The sequence below is a fragment of the Tiliqua scincoides genome, chromosome 5, assembly GCF_035046505.1.
Source record: "Tiliqua scincoides isolate rTilSci1 chromosome 5, rTilSci1.hap2, whole genome shotgun sequence".
In the NCBI taxonomy this organism is placed as follows: Eukaryota; Metazoa; Chordata; class Lepidosauria; order Squamata; family Scincidae; genus Tiliqua; species Tiliqua scincoides.
In genome coordinates, this window is record NC_089825.1 from 101,307,513 (window position 1) to 101,325,642 (window position 18,130).

General features: G+C 41.1%; 1 protein-coding gene across 1 annotated transcript; it reads left to right on the top strand.

Annotated features, from left to right (window-relative positions):
* Window positions 1-3,563: 3,563 nt before the first annotated feature.
* LOC136652666 (olfactory receptor 10A7-like) lies at window positions 3,564-13,860 on the top strand. Its single transcript, XM_066629592.1, has 2 exons — window positions 3,564-3,635; window positions 13,018-13,860. The coding sequence occupies exons 1-2, from the start codon at window positions 3,564-3,566 to the stop codon at window positions 13,858-13,860; spliced, it is 915 nt and encodes a 304-aa protein (XP_066485689.1).
* Window positions 13,861-18,130: the final 4,270 nt, after the last annotated feature.

The following is an 18,130-nucleotide window of genomic DNA, read 5'->3' on the forward strand; positions in this document are numbered from 1 at the left end:
AAGGAACAAAGGTTTCTGATGTTCTCCAACATTATATAAGGAGCCTCTGGATGCAGTATTGCTAGCTTTCCATTTCTCTGCAGACTAAAAATAACACGGGCACACTGCTGCTCATAATTACTTTCTTACACTGGGCCAATCAGTGTTTCTACATTTCAGGCACATAAATGTGCACTTTTGTGGGGATAGGAAGGCTGCAATCCTAACCACACTTTCCTGAGAGTAAGCCCCATTGAACAAAATAGAACTTACTTCTGAGTAGACCTGGTTAGGATTGTGCCCAAAATTATCTGTCTTTCTGCATCTTCTCTGAGAACAGGTAAAAGAACAACATTGCTTAAATGTCTTGTTTGAAACAATGCTTTTAACAAGCAGTTACATTTTCTTTAATTGTGTATTTATTTTGCTGCCCTGTTATTATCTTTCCAAAGAGCTGAAAGAAACATATCTGAGATCATCTTTCCATCCCCCCCCCCAAAAAAAAATCATGTATGACTGATATGTTGCTGGTAACCCAGCAAGAAGCAGAGCCAAGAAGTGATTTGAGTCATCCCTCTACATACAGAGAAGAGCCAGACATAAGGAAGTTGGTGAGATCTCGTTGAACAAGGCCAAGCAGCAGGTGGAAATGGTGGTGTCAGCAGATGAAGACAATTTTAGTGATTAGATGATGGCCGTGCTGTTGTCTACAGATTGGAACTCTCTAGATGCTGCTATGCATCTTCTGTGAGAAACTAGGAAAGAATTTGCAAAAAGAGGAAAAACTGTACTTCAGGAGTTTGTGGGCAATCATTGTCCACTGCAGGGCCAGGTAAGAACTAATGCTCTCTCATTGTACATATTGAGGATGCCATACAATTTTTAAAAAATGAGGAATTATGTTGTTAAATTAGACCGAAAATAACACATTGTGGAATTCAAAATTGTGTCCGGAAGTACTGACAGAGCTTTGCACTAGTTTCTAAGTAACTTGAAATCACTATTTTTTTCCTGAGAATTTGTTCCACCTGCATCTTATTGTATATGAATCCATCACAATAGAATTTCATTGGTAAGGATGGCAAGATAAATTAACATTTATGTATACGTGTATGTATTTCTTCCTAGCTTCATGTAAGTACATATCAGAATAAAGGTACATTCCTAACCAACAGTCCAGCACTGGCATAGCTGTGCCAGTGGGGCAGGTGCCACATCCTGCAGTTGGGTGACAGTCACAGAGGCCTCCTCAAGGTAAGGCAATGTTTGTTCCCTTACCTCGGAGTTGTATTGCCCTTACCTCAGTGCTGGAAAGTTAGTTAGGATTGCGCCCTGAGTGAGTGAGGCAGTCTGTAACTTAGTATATGAGAGTGTTTAATTACATGCTTAGGTGCTGCCTGAACATGACTATTTGTGGATTGAGACATGTATCTTAAGATTTGGAGTTTCTCAAAGAGGTGCTTCAGAAGGTTGTAAATAAATTGTAAAGCATATTTGGTGAAGCTACTGCATTTACATAAATTAATCTTTGATTTCTATAAACATTGGATTAAAAAAAAATCAACACCTTTCCCAGGTTTTTGACATGTTTGTGGAATTCCTCATGTGTACAGCCAAGCATGTGCAGGTGATCTATGATAAATGTCTGTGTGGTGGAAGGAAGCCACCACATTAAGCAAATTTCATAAAACATCTGCAATATACAGACATGTGTTCCGGTTCATTTGTATTAGCATCTCTTCAAAACACTAAAGAAAGAAAGGAAGAATTTTCATTCATTCATTTAAAGCACTTTATCCTGCTTTTTATTGGATTAGGGATTAGCAAAAGCTTGAATATGCCCACCCAAGAAAACTGAAATCAACTACTTCAAAAAGTTTGCAAAAGTTTGAGTAAAAAGAACATTTGTAAGTGGCCATTCATTCAGAAAAATGAAAAAAATTGTGGGTATAAGCATTCCCCTGTATCCATGGGTCATATATGTGAGACTTCACTTATTCACAATTCTCTTTTTTAAAAATTATTATTTTATTTATTTATTACAGATATAGGTGAGGAAAATGGGTTAGACATAGGGCTGGGACTACACAGGTTACACATAAGGTGTTGGCCATAGATTACAACATACATTGTTCCCCCCCCCAAAAAAAAAAAAAAAAAAATCCGAAACAACTAAAAAGAAAAATAGTCATCAATACAAAAGCCATCATATTTATCAATATAAAAATTTGGATTTATCTAAACATTTAATATTGTTTAACTAAAATTATCCAGTCATAAAAAGGCTTCCAATATCTTCTTACGCTACCTAAATCTCTCTCTTTGATTCTTTCTGTTAAAACTTCCATTTCTACTATTTCATAAATTTTATCTATTAAATATTCTCTAGTTGGAACGCCTGTAGATTTCCACTTTTGCACATACAATATTCTTACACAATGCAATATCTCTTGAAACAATTTATGTATCATTTTCCAATATTTTTTTTGCTTTTTCGCATATCCAAAGAGAATTTATATAAAATGTTTTCTAGATGGAATTTAACTGCAGCAAAATTAGCAAAAATGTATTCTGGGTCATCAAACAAATGTTGGAAACGTAAAGATGTTGAAGGAACTTTTTATCATATGTGGTGGACTTATTCGTAATTCTCAATCCCCCCCCTCGGCCCACTCATTACTCTCCTCTCTTTGTAAATGATTTGCTAAAGAAAGCTTTTGGAAATGAAGCAGACAGAGAACACTAGACTCCTAGCTGCTAGATGAGTGCTAGAGGAGGCGATAGTGAGAAGCAGACAGCAGAATAAGCAGACCAACAGTGATTACACTGAACTCTGTTAACTTGTACTAGTGTGCCTCTAGCCATTACATGTCTAGTGTTCTCTGCTTCCTTTTCTAAAAAAACTTCCTTTAGCTTTGCAAACAAGTGTTTGCAAACAAACTGCACACTTAAGTACTGTATAGATTTTGCTACTTTCCGTGGTTTCAGGTGTTCGCAATAATAGCAGGAACATATCCCCCATGCATTCAGAGAAGACAATTGTAGATTTACATTCTCACTTTGGCTATTTGAACACTTTGTCTTGTAATTCCAATCATGATTTACAACTGCAATGTAGTGCTACCATGAAAGTTTCTCTAGACCAGTATTTCTCAACCAGTGGTACTTGAGGTGGTGTCTGGTGGTACTCGCAGGACCCCCAGACCCCTGCTGCCTGGCAGCGAGACTTGGAATGTGACATAACAAACTGCGGTAGGAAACTCCAAAACATGCTATTCTGCACTTGAAGAAGCCCTCCCATCCACCCTGAACCTCTTACTGGTGTTTGTTGCATCACATCTGATTTCCCAACCTAGGAGTAACTGACAATGACGTCATCACCAGTTACTTCCTGTGGTACTTCTTATAGGTTCATGTGAAGTGGTTTGGTGGAGGACACATATTGAGAAACACTGGTCTAGACTTAACTAAATAAGAAAATCTACTAACGAAGAAAGACTTCTGCTCCTAATATTAATCTGCAATTACAATTCTGTGCACTTTTCATAATTGTGCTTTTAATTTTTCAACCCTAGCCTTGAAGAATGACCTGGCTCAATCAGACAATGGTCAGTGAGTTCATTCTTTTGGGGTTCTCCAACCTAGGTGAGCTCCAGGTGATAGAAAGAATTTGGATTTTCTTGTTTCCAATTAGAAGCCGAAATGAAAAATCAAGAATTGCTCTCTTTCAGATGGTTTATTTTCTAACAAGCTCGAACAGACTGGTCACGGACAAGACCATACCCCCCTTCTGTACCTCCCCTTTGTAATCACTTTTATAACAGTACAAAATCAGACTGTCCATAACAACCATGACACATTTTGGCTTCTCGGGACTTTCCAGACTTCCAGAACTCATCAAAACTCAGGTCAAAACGCCCTAGTACAAGTTGACATGATCTTGGATGTTTCCTTGCAAAAGTCCCTGGCTGCCAGCCACAGTTTAGAGCTGAAAAACACATTCCTTCTTTATCTGCGTAACAGAGAACCAAAGTCTGTAGCCATAATTGTAGGCCTGAAAACCAGTTTCAGAGATCAATATACATTACTAGAGTTAAACACTTACATAGGTTTACATAAGAAGATATATCAATACAGGTAAACCTTAAAAATCTCCTTCAGTGCCTCCTCTTGGCACAGATGAACTAGTGACTCTGAGCCACCAACAGAATCTCTTCTTCAATATATATTGATATATGACAATATAGATATATGCAAAATGTGATTATACATTCCATTAACTGTCATTTCTTATAAATACCTTTGCTAGCATTAATATACTCTCTTGGGTTCAGGTGTTGTGCAAGCTTTAGACATGACTATCTTAGCCATGCAACAAGTACATTTTACCAAAACATATATCAATAACAAAAGACAGATAAAGACAACCAAAGTTCTTATTAGGTTATGCAACCATCCCCCCACATCAGGGAACCAACTGAACAGATTAGCCCAGAATCCTACCACCAGTTTGCCTGCCATATCTTTGGCCACTGTGCGAATGTGGTGTGCACGATCCCAGGTAGAGTTGTACGTATCTGGAATGAAAACACAGCACTCCTGCCCCACGACCGCGCACACACCTCCCTCGGCAGCCAATAAAAGATCGAGAATGAGGCGGTGCTGTAGCACCGTTTGCCTTATTTGCTTCTGCTCAGAAGCTAAATCAAGTAAGGCTCCTGCTGTGTTGTTCGCCATTTGTTCAAGTATCCCTTGGACATGAATCAGACCCTCACCTACTCTCCAGAAAGCTCTGCTACAAGCCCAAGGAAAGGCTGCACAGGTACCTGTCCAATCATTCAGTGCTCTCCATGTCAGAGGGTGTGTCCTATCCACATCTTCCTTAGCACTTCGCACATTCCGCACTCTTTCAAGTGGCAGTTGTTCCCTGAACAAAACTGGAGGATTCAACCATGCTAAGTAGCATGAACCATCCCATGAAGTTGGAAGAATGATGTAGGCTTTGTCCCCACATACCCAATAAACACCATAGAGGAGGCTAACTCTATGAAGAGTTGATACTGCATAAACTCGTAGGGCCCATCCTGACCACACAACTAATCCCTCGAAGCGTTGTTCTACAGCTTTATCCTCGCAGTAACATAGGTAAACTCTACTGTCCTCTTTAGGTGCACCTGGATATGCTGGGACGCAATCGAACAGAATCCTCTCTTGTAATAATTTGAGGGTTTTAAACATCAAAGCACAATTTAAAGGTTTTGCGTATGCTCAATAGGCTCTGCTCTGGGAATATCCATCTTCTAGATTCATTCCTTGCCCCTTCTTTGTTCCAAAATGTGTACCATTAAAATATCCTTTACAGACACTAGTGCCCACTGGTTGTGCACCTTGACTTAAAAAAACACCATTCTCCCATCCTTGGTATCACTATGGTATACTTATCAGAAACAATTCCCACATCATTCCAGGTCACGAAGCTGGTTCCTGTGGGATCCTTTAGAGAAGGTGCCCAAGTCATATTTTGTGCTATTAGAGGGGTTGGTATCATTGGAAAACCATTTTCACTGGACACTGGTAAAAGAGAACAAACCCAGCATGATGTATTCTGCAAGGATGGCATACGTTTCTTCATCTGGTGAGCAAAACGAATAAAAGCATTAGCATCATCAATTTGTCCTAACCCAGGAGCCACATGCAAAGTCAAACCCACAATACACAAGCACAAACTGCAAAAGTCCAAGCCACAATTTGTGGCCATCCTTCTGGAAATGGACACCAGAAAAGTTCCTCTGTTGCAGGTGCTTCAGGCTTCCCAAAAGGATAGCAAGTCATTTAAAGTTCAGTCATTCAAAGTGCAATCAAAGTTATTGAAAGTTCAGTCACTCAAAGTTCAACTTCTGGCCTGCCTTTCAGGTCGGTCAGGCTGCGTTGCTCCTGCGCTGCCAGCAACTTCTGGCCTGCCTTTCAGGTCGGTCAGGCTGCGTTGCTCCTGCGCTGTCAGCAACTTCTGGCTCACCTTGCCGGTCAGTGAGCTGCGTTGCTCCTCGTCGTTTCGTCGGTGCAGACCCCTTCTGCTGTGCACCTCTTGACCCTGATGTGGTGAATCCACGTAGGAAGTTCCTTCACTCGAACTGCAGTCGGACTCACCAATAGGGTTTCAAAGGGACCTTGCCACTTAGGACGCAACGAAGCCTTTTTGTAGGATTTCACCCAAACGAAATCACCTGGGGAGATAGAATGGACAGCTTCCCACAAAGGCAATGACTGCGATTGAGCGGCATATCTATGCAAAGTCACTAGATGTCGTTGCAAAGCTTTCACATACCTACAAGTCTCCTCTGTTAGTCCACTATCCCCACAGTCTTTTGGAATAGAGGTTAATGGCATTAGGGTAGGAGGAACATGTCCAAATAAGAGTTCATAAGGTGACAACCTTGTCCTCTTGTTAGACAGGGTTCGAATAATGTATAAAGCTAATGGCAAAACCTTTGTCCATTTCAGTTTAAGCTCCATACATAGCTTTGTTAGAACATTTTTCAAAGTATAGTTCATCTTTTCGACCCGCCCCGATGAGGCCGGGTGAATAGGTGTATGGTAAGCCCACCTGGTACCTATAGCTTCACTCACTAAGGTGCATATCTTAGCAGTAAAATGTGACCCTTGATCCAAGTCCAAGATGGTAGGTGGGCCAAATTTAGGGCAAATTTCATTTAGAATTAACTTACACACAGTTACTGCATCAGCTCGTTTCACAGGAAAAGCTTCTACCCATCCAGTTAATTGATCTACCATTACAAGCAGATACTTCTTCCCTTCTGAAGGTACCAGTTCAGTAAAATCAATCTGAATATGCTGCATAGGCCTATGAGCCCATGGTCGCCCACCTGGGGTTGTCACTTGAGATTTCCCTTTTGGATTACATTGCTGACAGTAATAACAACTTTCTACTATTCGTCTAGCAGTTTCATGAATTCCAGGAGATATGAATTGTCTAAGCATAAGGTCAGCCATTTTTTCAGCTCCCCCTTGAGTATTTTCATGAATCCTTTTCAATACTTCATATTGTTTACTTCGAGGAAGCACCAACCTGTGCTCAGATTTCCATATCCCATTGTCATCAGGTTGCAATCCCCACTTTCTCCATTTTTCCTTCTCTACCTCTGGAGCAGCTTCCTAACACTCACTTATCGGTGTAGTTAATTGAGCTGCCTGCATTTCCTGCACTGCAGCTGCCTTTGCAGCAGAATCAGCAAATTTGTTTCCCAAAGAGATAGGATCAGTTTGGTTAGTATGAGCTTTACAATGCACAATAGCTATCTCCTTAGGCAGTTGAATTGCCTCAAGTAGTTCAGCAATTTCTTTACCATGGGCAACTTGACTACCAGAGGATGTAATAAATCCTTGTTGTTGCCAGATGGAGCCTGCAAAATGACAGATACAAAAACAGTATCGAGAGTCCGTAAAAATATTAACCCATTTACCTGTGGCATGTTTACAAGCAGCTATTAAAGCAAGTAACTCAGCAAGTTGTGCACTCACTCCAGGTGGAAGACATTTTGCGATTAACACTGTATCCTGAGTAGTAACCGCATATCCTGCACATCTTTTCCCTTCTTTATAAAATGCAGACCCATCCACAAACATCTCAAGGTCTGGAGATTTTAAGGGAATGTCTTTTAAATTAGTACGTGGAGTAGATAACAAATCAACTGCTTGCAAACAGTCATGCATATATTGCTGCTCAATCCCCTCCTCTTTTGGCAATAGAGAGGCTGGATTGAGAGTAGAACACCTTTTCAAAGTGACTCCATGTGTCATTAACAAGGTTATCTCATATTTGGTCAACCTCTGATTTGTCAAATGTTTGTGATGTTTTGAATTCAATAAACTTGCCACTGCATGAGGAGTATGCACCACTACGGGGTGCCCTAGGACAATGTCTTGAGCCTTTTCCACTATTACTGCAGCTGCTGCTACATTTCTCAAGCAACTAGGTAGTCCTCGTGCCACTGGATCTAATTGTACAGGCAAATAGGCCACAGGCCTTGGTGATTCCCCAAAGTCTTGTGTTAGGACGCCTGAGGCCACTCCCTTATGTTCATGGACAAAAAGATCAAAACTTTTTTCATAGGATGGAATACCCAATGCAGGAGCTTTGCTAAGTGCTGACTTCAATTCTTGAAATGCTCTTAGTTGCTCTGCATTAGGTTTCAAAGGTTCCTCAGCTTCTTCACATGTCAATTCAATTAAAGGCTTCAATAATTCCCCTGCTGATATTATCCATTGGTGACAGAATCCAATCACCCCCAAAAACCCACGCATTTCTCTTTTGTTCTTGGGAAGATATAGTTCTGGATTACTTTGATATGATCAGGATCTAACCGGCGTACTCCTGGTCCCAAAGTATATCCTAAGAACCTCACTTCCTGCTTTGCCCATTGCAATTTTGAAGGATTTACCTTGTGCCGCTTCATGGCTAATTGATTCAACAGGTAAATAGAGTCTTCCTCATTATCCTCGTGTTTTTGAGGCAAGCAAAATATCATCAACAAAGTGAAGAAGAGTAGAACCCCTAGGGAGTTGGATATCATTCAAATCATTTGCTAACACCCGTGAAAATACCCCCGGAGCCTCCACATAGCCCATAGGCATTCTAGCCCAGGTTAATTGCCCAGGTATGCTCACCTGTGCATGCCCAGGTAAGTTAGGTACACACCTGTGCACACCTGGTTGACACCATGTAAAGGCAAACAAATATTGTTTTATTTCATCGACTCGTACACTGAAATACGCGTTAGCTAGGTCTACCAGAGAGTAATACTGGGCATCAGAAGGTACCTGAGCCAGTATTGTACTTGGATTGGGCACAACTGGAAAAGATGGTATCACATAATCATTAATTAACCTCAGATCTTGCACCATCCGATAGAGAGGTTTTCCGTCTGATCCCACCTTTTTTCTTCACTGCAAGTATAGGTGTATTACAAGGAGATTCACAAGGAACCAAAACCCCTTGTTTTAGCAATGCATCTATGAGAGGTGCAAGACCTCCGATTGCTTCAGGTTTCAATGGATATTGCCTTTGCCTTGGTGGAGGCTTTCCCTCTTTCACAACAGGAGAAATAGGTGCTGCTGATTTCACTAACCCCACTGTATGTTTGTCTCCCCACACTATAGGGTTCACTTCATTTTGTAGTCTTTCAGGCAATGCTGCACTCTCCTTAGCCTCCAACCCAGCCAGGAGATGCATTTGATGCAAAGGAAATTTAACAATTATACCCTCAGGGTCACAGAATATTTGAGCCCACAGTTTAACAAGCAGGTCGTGTCCCAAAAGAGCAGAAAGGTCACCTTCCCCCCTCTGGGTCATCAACAGAAAAGAATGCTCGAAATTCAAGGGACCCAGAGAAGCTGAGCACTCAGTACTCATAAAATGTCTCTCTGGTTTCCCTGTGACTCCCAAAACTTCCTTCTCCATTTGTCCTCTTGGAGCCGCCCCCCCTTGTAAAGCTGTATGAGAAGCCCCTGTATCAAGCAACAAGTTAAAAACTTGCTCTCCCACTTTCAATGGAATAGTGGGGAATCTTGGATCACACTTAAACTGCAAATATCCGGCCTCATACACTTCTGGACTCCAGGGGAGCGGCGCGCAAATTCAGTCAGTAAAGTCCATGAATTGCCCATCCGCAGCCCCTTGGCTGATTTGTCTGAGACCTTCCTGGAACCTCAAAGGACAATTTCTTTGAATAGGTCCTGAGCCCCCACATCTGTGGCAGATGATTTGATTACCCCCTTTTGGAGTCATGCTACCTCCCATATTAACTCCTCCTTGATCTTGATTCATTGATCTTACCCTTCCACGACCTCTCCCAGTTCCCCCTCTGTTCTGGAAAGGACCTTCTTGAAATCTCCTACTTTGAAAATTCCTTGCCCCTTCTCTGGAAGCTGCAACCATAGCAGCAAGAAGAGAGACCTGTTCTTTCATTTCAGCCTGTTTTTCCCTTTTTTTCTGCTTGTCCTTCAGATCCCCCCCTTGCATTGAACACTCTGGTGGCAATGCTTACAATCTCAGGTAGATTTTTCCCTTGCATGCCATCAGGATGTTCCCTAAAGCGACGTGCAATATCTTCTGAACACTGAGCCATATACACAGTTTTTAATACCTCCTGCCCTTGCTCTGATTCCAGATCTAAAGCTCCATGCTTCCTAAACTCACATGTCAATCGTGTACAAAAATCAGAAGGATGCTCATCAAAACATTGCACACAGGCAGTAATCTTACTCCAATTTGGAGTAACTTCTCCTGTTGCTTTAATTCCTTCCAAAACAGCTTCCACAAAATTAGACAAAGCCAACTTTCCATCTGGAATGTTTGCATCCCATTCAGATTGTACTGCGGCCAATCCAACAAAATCCAAGTAGGAGAAGCAGGCTTTCTCCGTATATATTCTATGGCTTTTAGTTTAACCCTTTGTCTCTCATCTTCTGTTAAAAGATGGTCCATTAATTGCATAACATCAGTCCAGACCGGGGAATGAGTAGCAAAAATGGTTTTAAACTTCTGATACACCACATCTGGATTATCTCGTAGACGTGGTACTGTCTGCTGCCAATTCATTAAGTCAGAGGTAGTGAAAGGTGTATGAGTGAATACCATTTCATGACCCTCAGCTGTAGGAACTGGATAGGCTCTCAACGGAGCCATAGAGTTCCCCGGTGTGGATGTTTGCGGCTGAAATCTGTCAAGCCTATTGGTTGTACATGTTGGAGAGAAAGACCACTCCACACCTGAAGGCACTTTACCTTCAATTTGTGCTCTAGCATAGATCTTTGCCATTTTATTGACTGATCTAGCCACAGACAAATCATGATCAGTAATTGGACTTGTCTCGAGCACAGTAGGATCACAGCTTTGCCTACTATGGGTCATAGAAGGGATCTCTAGGTTCAAAGCCTGACAAATATTACTAGACTCAGTTCCCCAGGAAAAATCAGATGTCCCAGGGAAAACTTGTTCCCTACCCTGGCTACGCAAGACAGGACTAGCCAATTGATCCTGAGAAACTGTAGCCCTCAATGTGGTTAGAGGTTGCCCTTCCATTCCTCCAGTTCTGGTTACAAATACCTGAGGCACTGGAGCAGCTCCAGCTTGTCCCCTAGGAGTCAGCAAATGGAATGGATACAAGGCTGGGTTATATTGATCATCCTCTTGGGAAGTGGGATCAACTTTGTAGGGGGGTGGACTGGTTGAAGATACCCCACATCTATTTTTCCCTACACACATTGCCTGTATGGCTTGCTGCCCATCAGAAGGTTTAAAATTATACCATACAAATAAATAATCCACCTGACCAGGCCTCTGATCAAGCAAAATTCCCCGTAAAGCACTCATCCTTCCCTCAGAGAACGTTCCACAGATTGGCCACTGATCAGATTCTGGCAATGAAGAGGTAAAACTTGGCCAGGCAACTCTGCATAGGGTGACCATGCGTTTTTTAGACAGCCCCACTGTTCCTGGGATGCTATCCCAATCCCTCAAAATCAGGGAAAGAGGAGCATCAGAGTCACAACTATATGTCTGGCCCATTTTAAGACAAGCTGATTTATCTACAGGTAAGAAGCCCAAAACGTAGGATTGAACAATCCCCTTTTACTCAGCTTCATTCATTCACACAGTCTCTCTGTCTCATTCAGTCTCAAACACACCACACAGATTAAAATCACATTTAGCTGACAGGATGCAAAAAAAAACACGAAGCAGCCCTAGTTTAAACTCTGCTGCACAAGCAGACCGGGAAGAGCGTCAAGCACTGGCTAAATGCTCAGATTCTTAACACTATTCAGCTTGCTGAACCACTCCCTATTTTTGCAAACTCAGGCTGGAGATTTTACAGCATTTCAGTTGAAACCCAGGACAAAAGTCCAGAAAATCAACACACGGGAACATTCATTTATATACCTGGGAAACCTAAACTTTCCCTGCCCGGCCAGGCTATTCCAGAGTGCCAGCACTCTGCCAGAATCTCATGAAATAGACTGTGAGTTCCCTTCTTCACAGCCTGTTAAACACCCTAGCTAACAAAGATCTTACAGCCAGCTAGTTAAGTCAGCTAATCCAGCCAACTAATCAAATCAATGCAAGCACACAGACAGAACCATTTAGACCTAAGCACAAGAAATAAGCACATAGATCAAACAAAAGACAGCCACAAGACAAAATAGACACATCACACATCACATGAGAAACAGGACAGTACACAAAACATAAAGCATAAACAACAACAAAAAGACACAACCATCTCACCCTTCCATATGCTGAATCTTGCAATTTGGAGCCAAATCAGACAGTCTGTTCATCCCAAGCCAGGGGAAGGTCACTGCACGACAACCGTCTCAGCAGAGTAGCCCCAGCCTCCTCTAGGCACGCTTCTCCACCCAAAAAATAAGGGAAGGTGCGCGCAAAGCGCACCCAGCAAGAAGCGAGGCACCCTCCAAGCCAAATGTCACTGCGTTGTCCCATCTGGGGTGCCAACTGATAGAAAGAATTTGGATTTTCTTGTTTCCAATTAGAAGCCGAAATGAAAAATCAAGAATTGCTCACTTTCAGATGGTTTATTTTCTAACAGCCTCGAACAGACTGGTCACGGACAAGACCATACCCCCCTTCTGTACCTCCCCTTTGTAATCACTTTTATAACAGTACAAAAACAGACTGTCCATAACAACCATGATGCATTTTGGCTTCTCGGGACTTTCCAGACTTTCAGAACTCATCAAAACTCAGGTCAAAACGCCCTAGTACAAGTTGACATGATCTTGGATGTTTTCTTGCAAAAGTCCCTGGCTGCCAGCCACAGTTTAGAGCTGAAAATAACATTCCTTCTTATCTGCGTAACAGAGAACTAAAGTCTGTAGCCATAATTGTAGGCCTGAAAACCAGTTTCAGAGATCAATATACATTACTAGAGTTAAACACATACATAGGTTTACATAAGAAGATATATCAATACAGGTAAACCTTAAAAATCTCCTTCACAGTTCCTCCTCTTCATTGTGTTTCTGCTTATCTACATGCTAACAGTGATGGGCAACTTCCTCATCATCTTGCTAACCAAAATGGATGTGGCTTTGCATAGCCCTATGTACTTCTTTCTCCGGAACCTCTCCTTTGCAGAACTTGGCTTTGTATCATGCATTATTCCTAAGATGCTTGTGAACCTCCTCTCAAAGGAGAAGACCCTCTCCTTGTCAGGATGCCGGACACAGATGTACTTTGCTTTCTTCTTTGGAGCCACAGAATGCTTCATCCTGATAGTCATGGCCTACAACAGCTTTGTGGCCATTTGCCATCCTCTGCGCTATACAGTCATAATGAACAGCTGGTTATGTGCCTGGCTGCTGATAGTAGTGTGGAGTGCAGGACTCCTCTTTGCGATTATAAACAGTACCTGGCTCTTTACCTTCCCATTCTATAAGTCCAATGTCGTTACCCATTTCTACTGTGATTTTCCACCAGTCTTCCAGTTGGCCTGTGGGAACACCTCCACATTTGAGTTATTTTCCATCGTGGGAACTTTTATAGTTATACTGTTTCCTTTCTCACTTATCCTCTTCTCCACCATCTTCAGGATGCCTGCAACTGAAGGGAGATGGAAAGCCTTCTCAACGTGTTCCTCACACGTCACAGCAGTGACTCTATTCCATGGCACAGCGGGTTTGAATTACCTGCAGCCCAAGTCAAGCTACTCCCCAGAAAGCAAATACCTGCTTTCTGTCTCCTATATTGTCATCACCCCCATGCTCAATCCCATCATTTATAGCCTGAGGAACAGGGAGGTGAAAGGAGCCTTAGGGAGGTTCTTCGGCAGAAAAAAATATTGACTCTGATGATGTCCAAACAGGGTTTCAAAATTGAAGGAATCGTGGCTGTGTTTGTGAGAAATAGAATATTTTGTGGCGTTTAACCATCTGATACTGAGGACAGTAATATTCAGACCTGGTTTTGGGGGCATACCCATAGGATAATGAGAAGGGCAGTATCTTATAGCTATCTTGCGAACAATGAAACAATGTTGTCCATAACTCCAAGGGCAAGAGAAATATACATACTTTTTTCAGTAGAAGACTGAACATATTGAAATTTGGGTCTTAGTAGTATGTCATTCCATAAATGTTTTCTTTTATCATGTATGGGGGTGTTTGCTCTCGTTTTGGATCATCTTGCCTTAAATAAATATTTTTAAGGAATTTGGTGCTCTGTGTATTTTTTGTGGGGGGGCGGGGAGATTGAATCTACATACGCTGAGCTAATCTAAGCATCTAGAACAGCATTTCTCAACATTTGTCCCCTGCTGTACCACTTCACATCCTTCTTCTTTGCTGATGGAATATGCATGTTCAGCCAGTACACCCTATTACCACAGTGTTGTAAAATGCTTTGCAACATTGTTACTGGCCAGTCCTCCAGTGGGGAAGGCAGGAACATAGTTAGGTTTGGGCTGAATAACACCTTACAGGGGGCCAATCATCACAACAGCTTCCCCTCAAGTCACTTTGAAGAAATTGAGCTGCAGTCATTACCACGTCCCTCAGTGATGGCAGCTTCTCTAAATCCAGTCCTCCTCACTGGCCAATGGCAGCATCCCCTGAAAGTGCCACGGTGATGAATGACAATGTTTTCATCTGTAGAGGGGGATTACAAGCATAGCATCTCTGATTTCTAACCTGATTTCAGGTTAGAGTGTGAACATATTTCTATCCCTGTGAAATTCTGAGTTGCTTAAAAATGTACCTGAGGGTGCTGAATCAATGATAATGCTCCTGGGATTATGCACACATGAAAATACAGAGGAAGAAAGAGGTTTAAAAATGTCATCACTCACTTTGCAGCACTGGCATAGCATTGCCCATGGGACGTGTGCTGCATCCTGCAGTTGGGTGTCACTCATGGAGGTCTCCTCAAAGTAAGGGAATGTTTGTTCCCTGACCTCAGAGCTGCATTGCCCTTATGTCAGTGCTGGAAAGCACTGACATAAGGGGTTAGGATTGCACCCTAAGGAACCTAGCTAAATCTAGACCTAGTGGGTTATGTAGATACATTCATAAGAACAAGAGGATAATCTGTGCATTCTCTAATTTCCATTCAGATCATAAAAAAAAAAAAAATCCTTCACTATCACTATATAGCTATATCTATTAATCACTGCTTCATTTCAAATAATGAGGCCATCCTGTTATGTTGTGGCAGAGCAGAGAGATGGAAAATGTATTTTTCTTTAAAGAATATAATTTCAAATATATATATATATATATATATATATATATATATATATATATATATATATATATATATATATATATGCTTTTAAAGTAAACAGTAACCTGACTAGTTTCAGTTCAGACTTTTTCCTTTGTTTTTCATACTGAGAACTGAGCAAAATCCTTGTGTTGTTGAAAGAAGATGTTTCCTTGATTTGACAACAAATGCTGTCAATGAACATTCAGGTATTCATAGTTAAATTCTCCTTAGTAAATCTATGCAATGAAATGGAAATGTAGGAAAACTTGAATAACATGTGTGAGTATGCAAGATGCAATCTAGTTTGTGGGTGCCAGTGATGGAACTGAAATGGAGTTGAGACAATGTTCCAAGAGGATATCTCAAGCCTTTGGTTAATCATAAACTGGATCTCTCTCAATGTTCAATATGCCCCCAAAAGTTTGCACCAATGCAAACATCGATTACTTGCATTTCCAAGGTCTGAAATGAAAAAGAACACTGGAAATCAGTTCACTTGTTTAAAAGTGACCTTAAGTGAGCGCATTTTATGCTCGCCATGATGATGCTTGACAATATCCAAGCAGGGACATCAATATTTTTAGATCCCTGGCAGAATGCTTCCCACAACTCAAATCTAGTTAACCCAAATAACCATGGATAACCTGAATATTAGGCTGCCATGAGCCAAGGCTCAAAGTGTAATATCTGAGAATCCTATTTTGTATTTTACTTCTGTCAATACAATTACAGAACTTTACCAATCTAGTCAGAGGAACCGTAAGACAGCTTTTCACCTGATATTGAATGTTCCATTGGTAACATTGTAATATTTGAGCTAGAACTGTCAGTATAGGTGTCATGGAAAACTGGTTACATTTTAATAAATTAGAATGTTGGTAGTCAAAGGGGGACTGATGATGTATGCTTGTGATGGGCTTATATAGTATAAGTCAGATTTTTAAGAACAATTTTGTTAATTCCAAAATGAACAGGATCTGGGTACATGAATTGAACTGAAAAATCAGACAGCTTCTAAAATCTGTAATCTATCACATCTTAAACTAGATTGTGGTTTAAACTTTGAGATCCTTACTGCACTCTGTAGATGATTCATGTTCTTGTGTTTATGGAATAGTATCCAAAAGAGAAAATGGAGCTTTGAATTCAACACATAGTACCCTTTCCTATAATGTTTATCAACAAATTAAAATATTCATTAAATAATACATTCAGAAACATTTGTAATTGTTGTGTGTGAATGTATTTTTTATGTGATGTAGGATAAGTATGCCTGCCACAACTGTAATCTACATATAGCCAATCACTTCTCAACTTTAAAAAAATATACTAAAAAAAATACAAAAAAAACAAACTCTAAAATTAGATGGCGCAAAAGAATTGGGTTTTTAAGAAAACCCAAACATATGCACACCTGATGTGTGATTAGCACTCTCACGATGAGGTTGCATTGTCAAGAACAATGAAAGACAGAAAAAGATGAATGAACATAAATTAATGAATAATGTAAGGAAGGGGAACGGAATGTGAAGATTTGGTTTTCTGTTCTAGCATTTTTCAGCTCAAAATAGATACATTTTTGCAATATGTCCCTCAGATCCAAGTGACAAATTACTCAAAAGTAAGCAGCCACCTATTTTAAACAGTTTCCTACCCTGCCTAACCAGAAGTCTAAATACTGACCAACAAACATTGGGAAAGTGACTGTGGTCTATACTTTATTTGAACTCTTCCCTTTTTGCATTCCATTTCAGATAACATTCAGTACAGGATATGGAAGGTGAAAATGAGACTACCCTGTCTGAATTCATTTTCATTGGTTATTCTGGGAGACCAAAAACAAGGATCGGGCTACTTATCTTCATGATAATTATATATTCTATAACAGTGGTGGGAAATGGCCTTATTATCTTGCTGACCACACTGGATCCTCTGCTCGACACACCCATGTATTTCTCAGTAATCTGTCCTTCCTTGGCATTGGCTATTCAACATCATCAATACCAAGGCCATTACAAACCTTCTTGTGGACAAGGCCACCATGTCCTTCACAATGTGTTATGTTCAAATGAGCAGTAGTGTGTGCTTAGGGGTGACTGAATGTTTCCTTCTGGCTGTCATGGCTTATGACCGGTATATAGCAATATCCAGCCCTCTACATTACATGCTGGTCATGAGCAAGACCTCCTGCATCCAGTTAGCAGCTGTGACATGGACAAGTGGCTTCCTTTTTGGAGTGGTTCCCATTTATGCCCAGCCAGCTCACTTTTGCGGGAAAAATGTAATTGACCATTTTGTATGTGAACTCAAAGCTGTTATGAAGCTTGTCTGCTCAGATACCTATTTAAGCCAAGTGGTTATGTTCATCAATGGAATGCTCACATTGCTTGGCCCCTTTGCCTTCATCCTTTTCTCATACATGCGCATTCTTGTGGCAATTTTGAGAATCCATTCGACAGGTGGGAGACAGAAGGCTTTCTCCACTTGTGCCTCCCACTTGATTGTGGTGACCATTTTCTATGGAACTGCTATATTCTCCTATCTCCAACCCCAAACTAAGGAAACCCAAGAGTTGGACAAGATAATTTCTCTTTTCTATGGAGTAGTGACCCCCACATTAAACCCACTAATATACACACTCAGAAACCAGGAAGTTTTAGGAGCATTAAGAAGACTTGTAGGGAGGTGATTTGGGGTTTGTGATGGGCTGGATCAGGGTTAACACAGTGAAATCTGGACAAGGCAGAGGTAATATTGATGAGGAGATATCTGACCAAGGTGTTGAATTGCCAACTTGTTCTGGATAGGGGAGAACTTTCTTTGAAGGACCAGATGCACATTTTGGGAATGTTC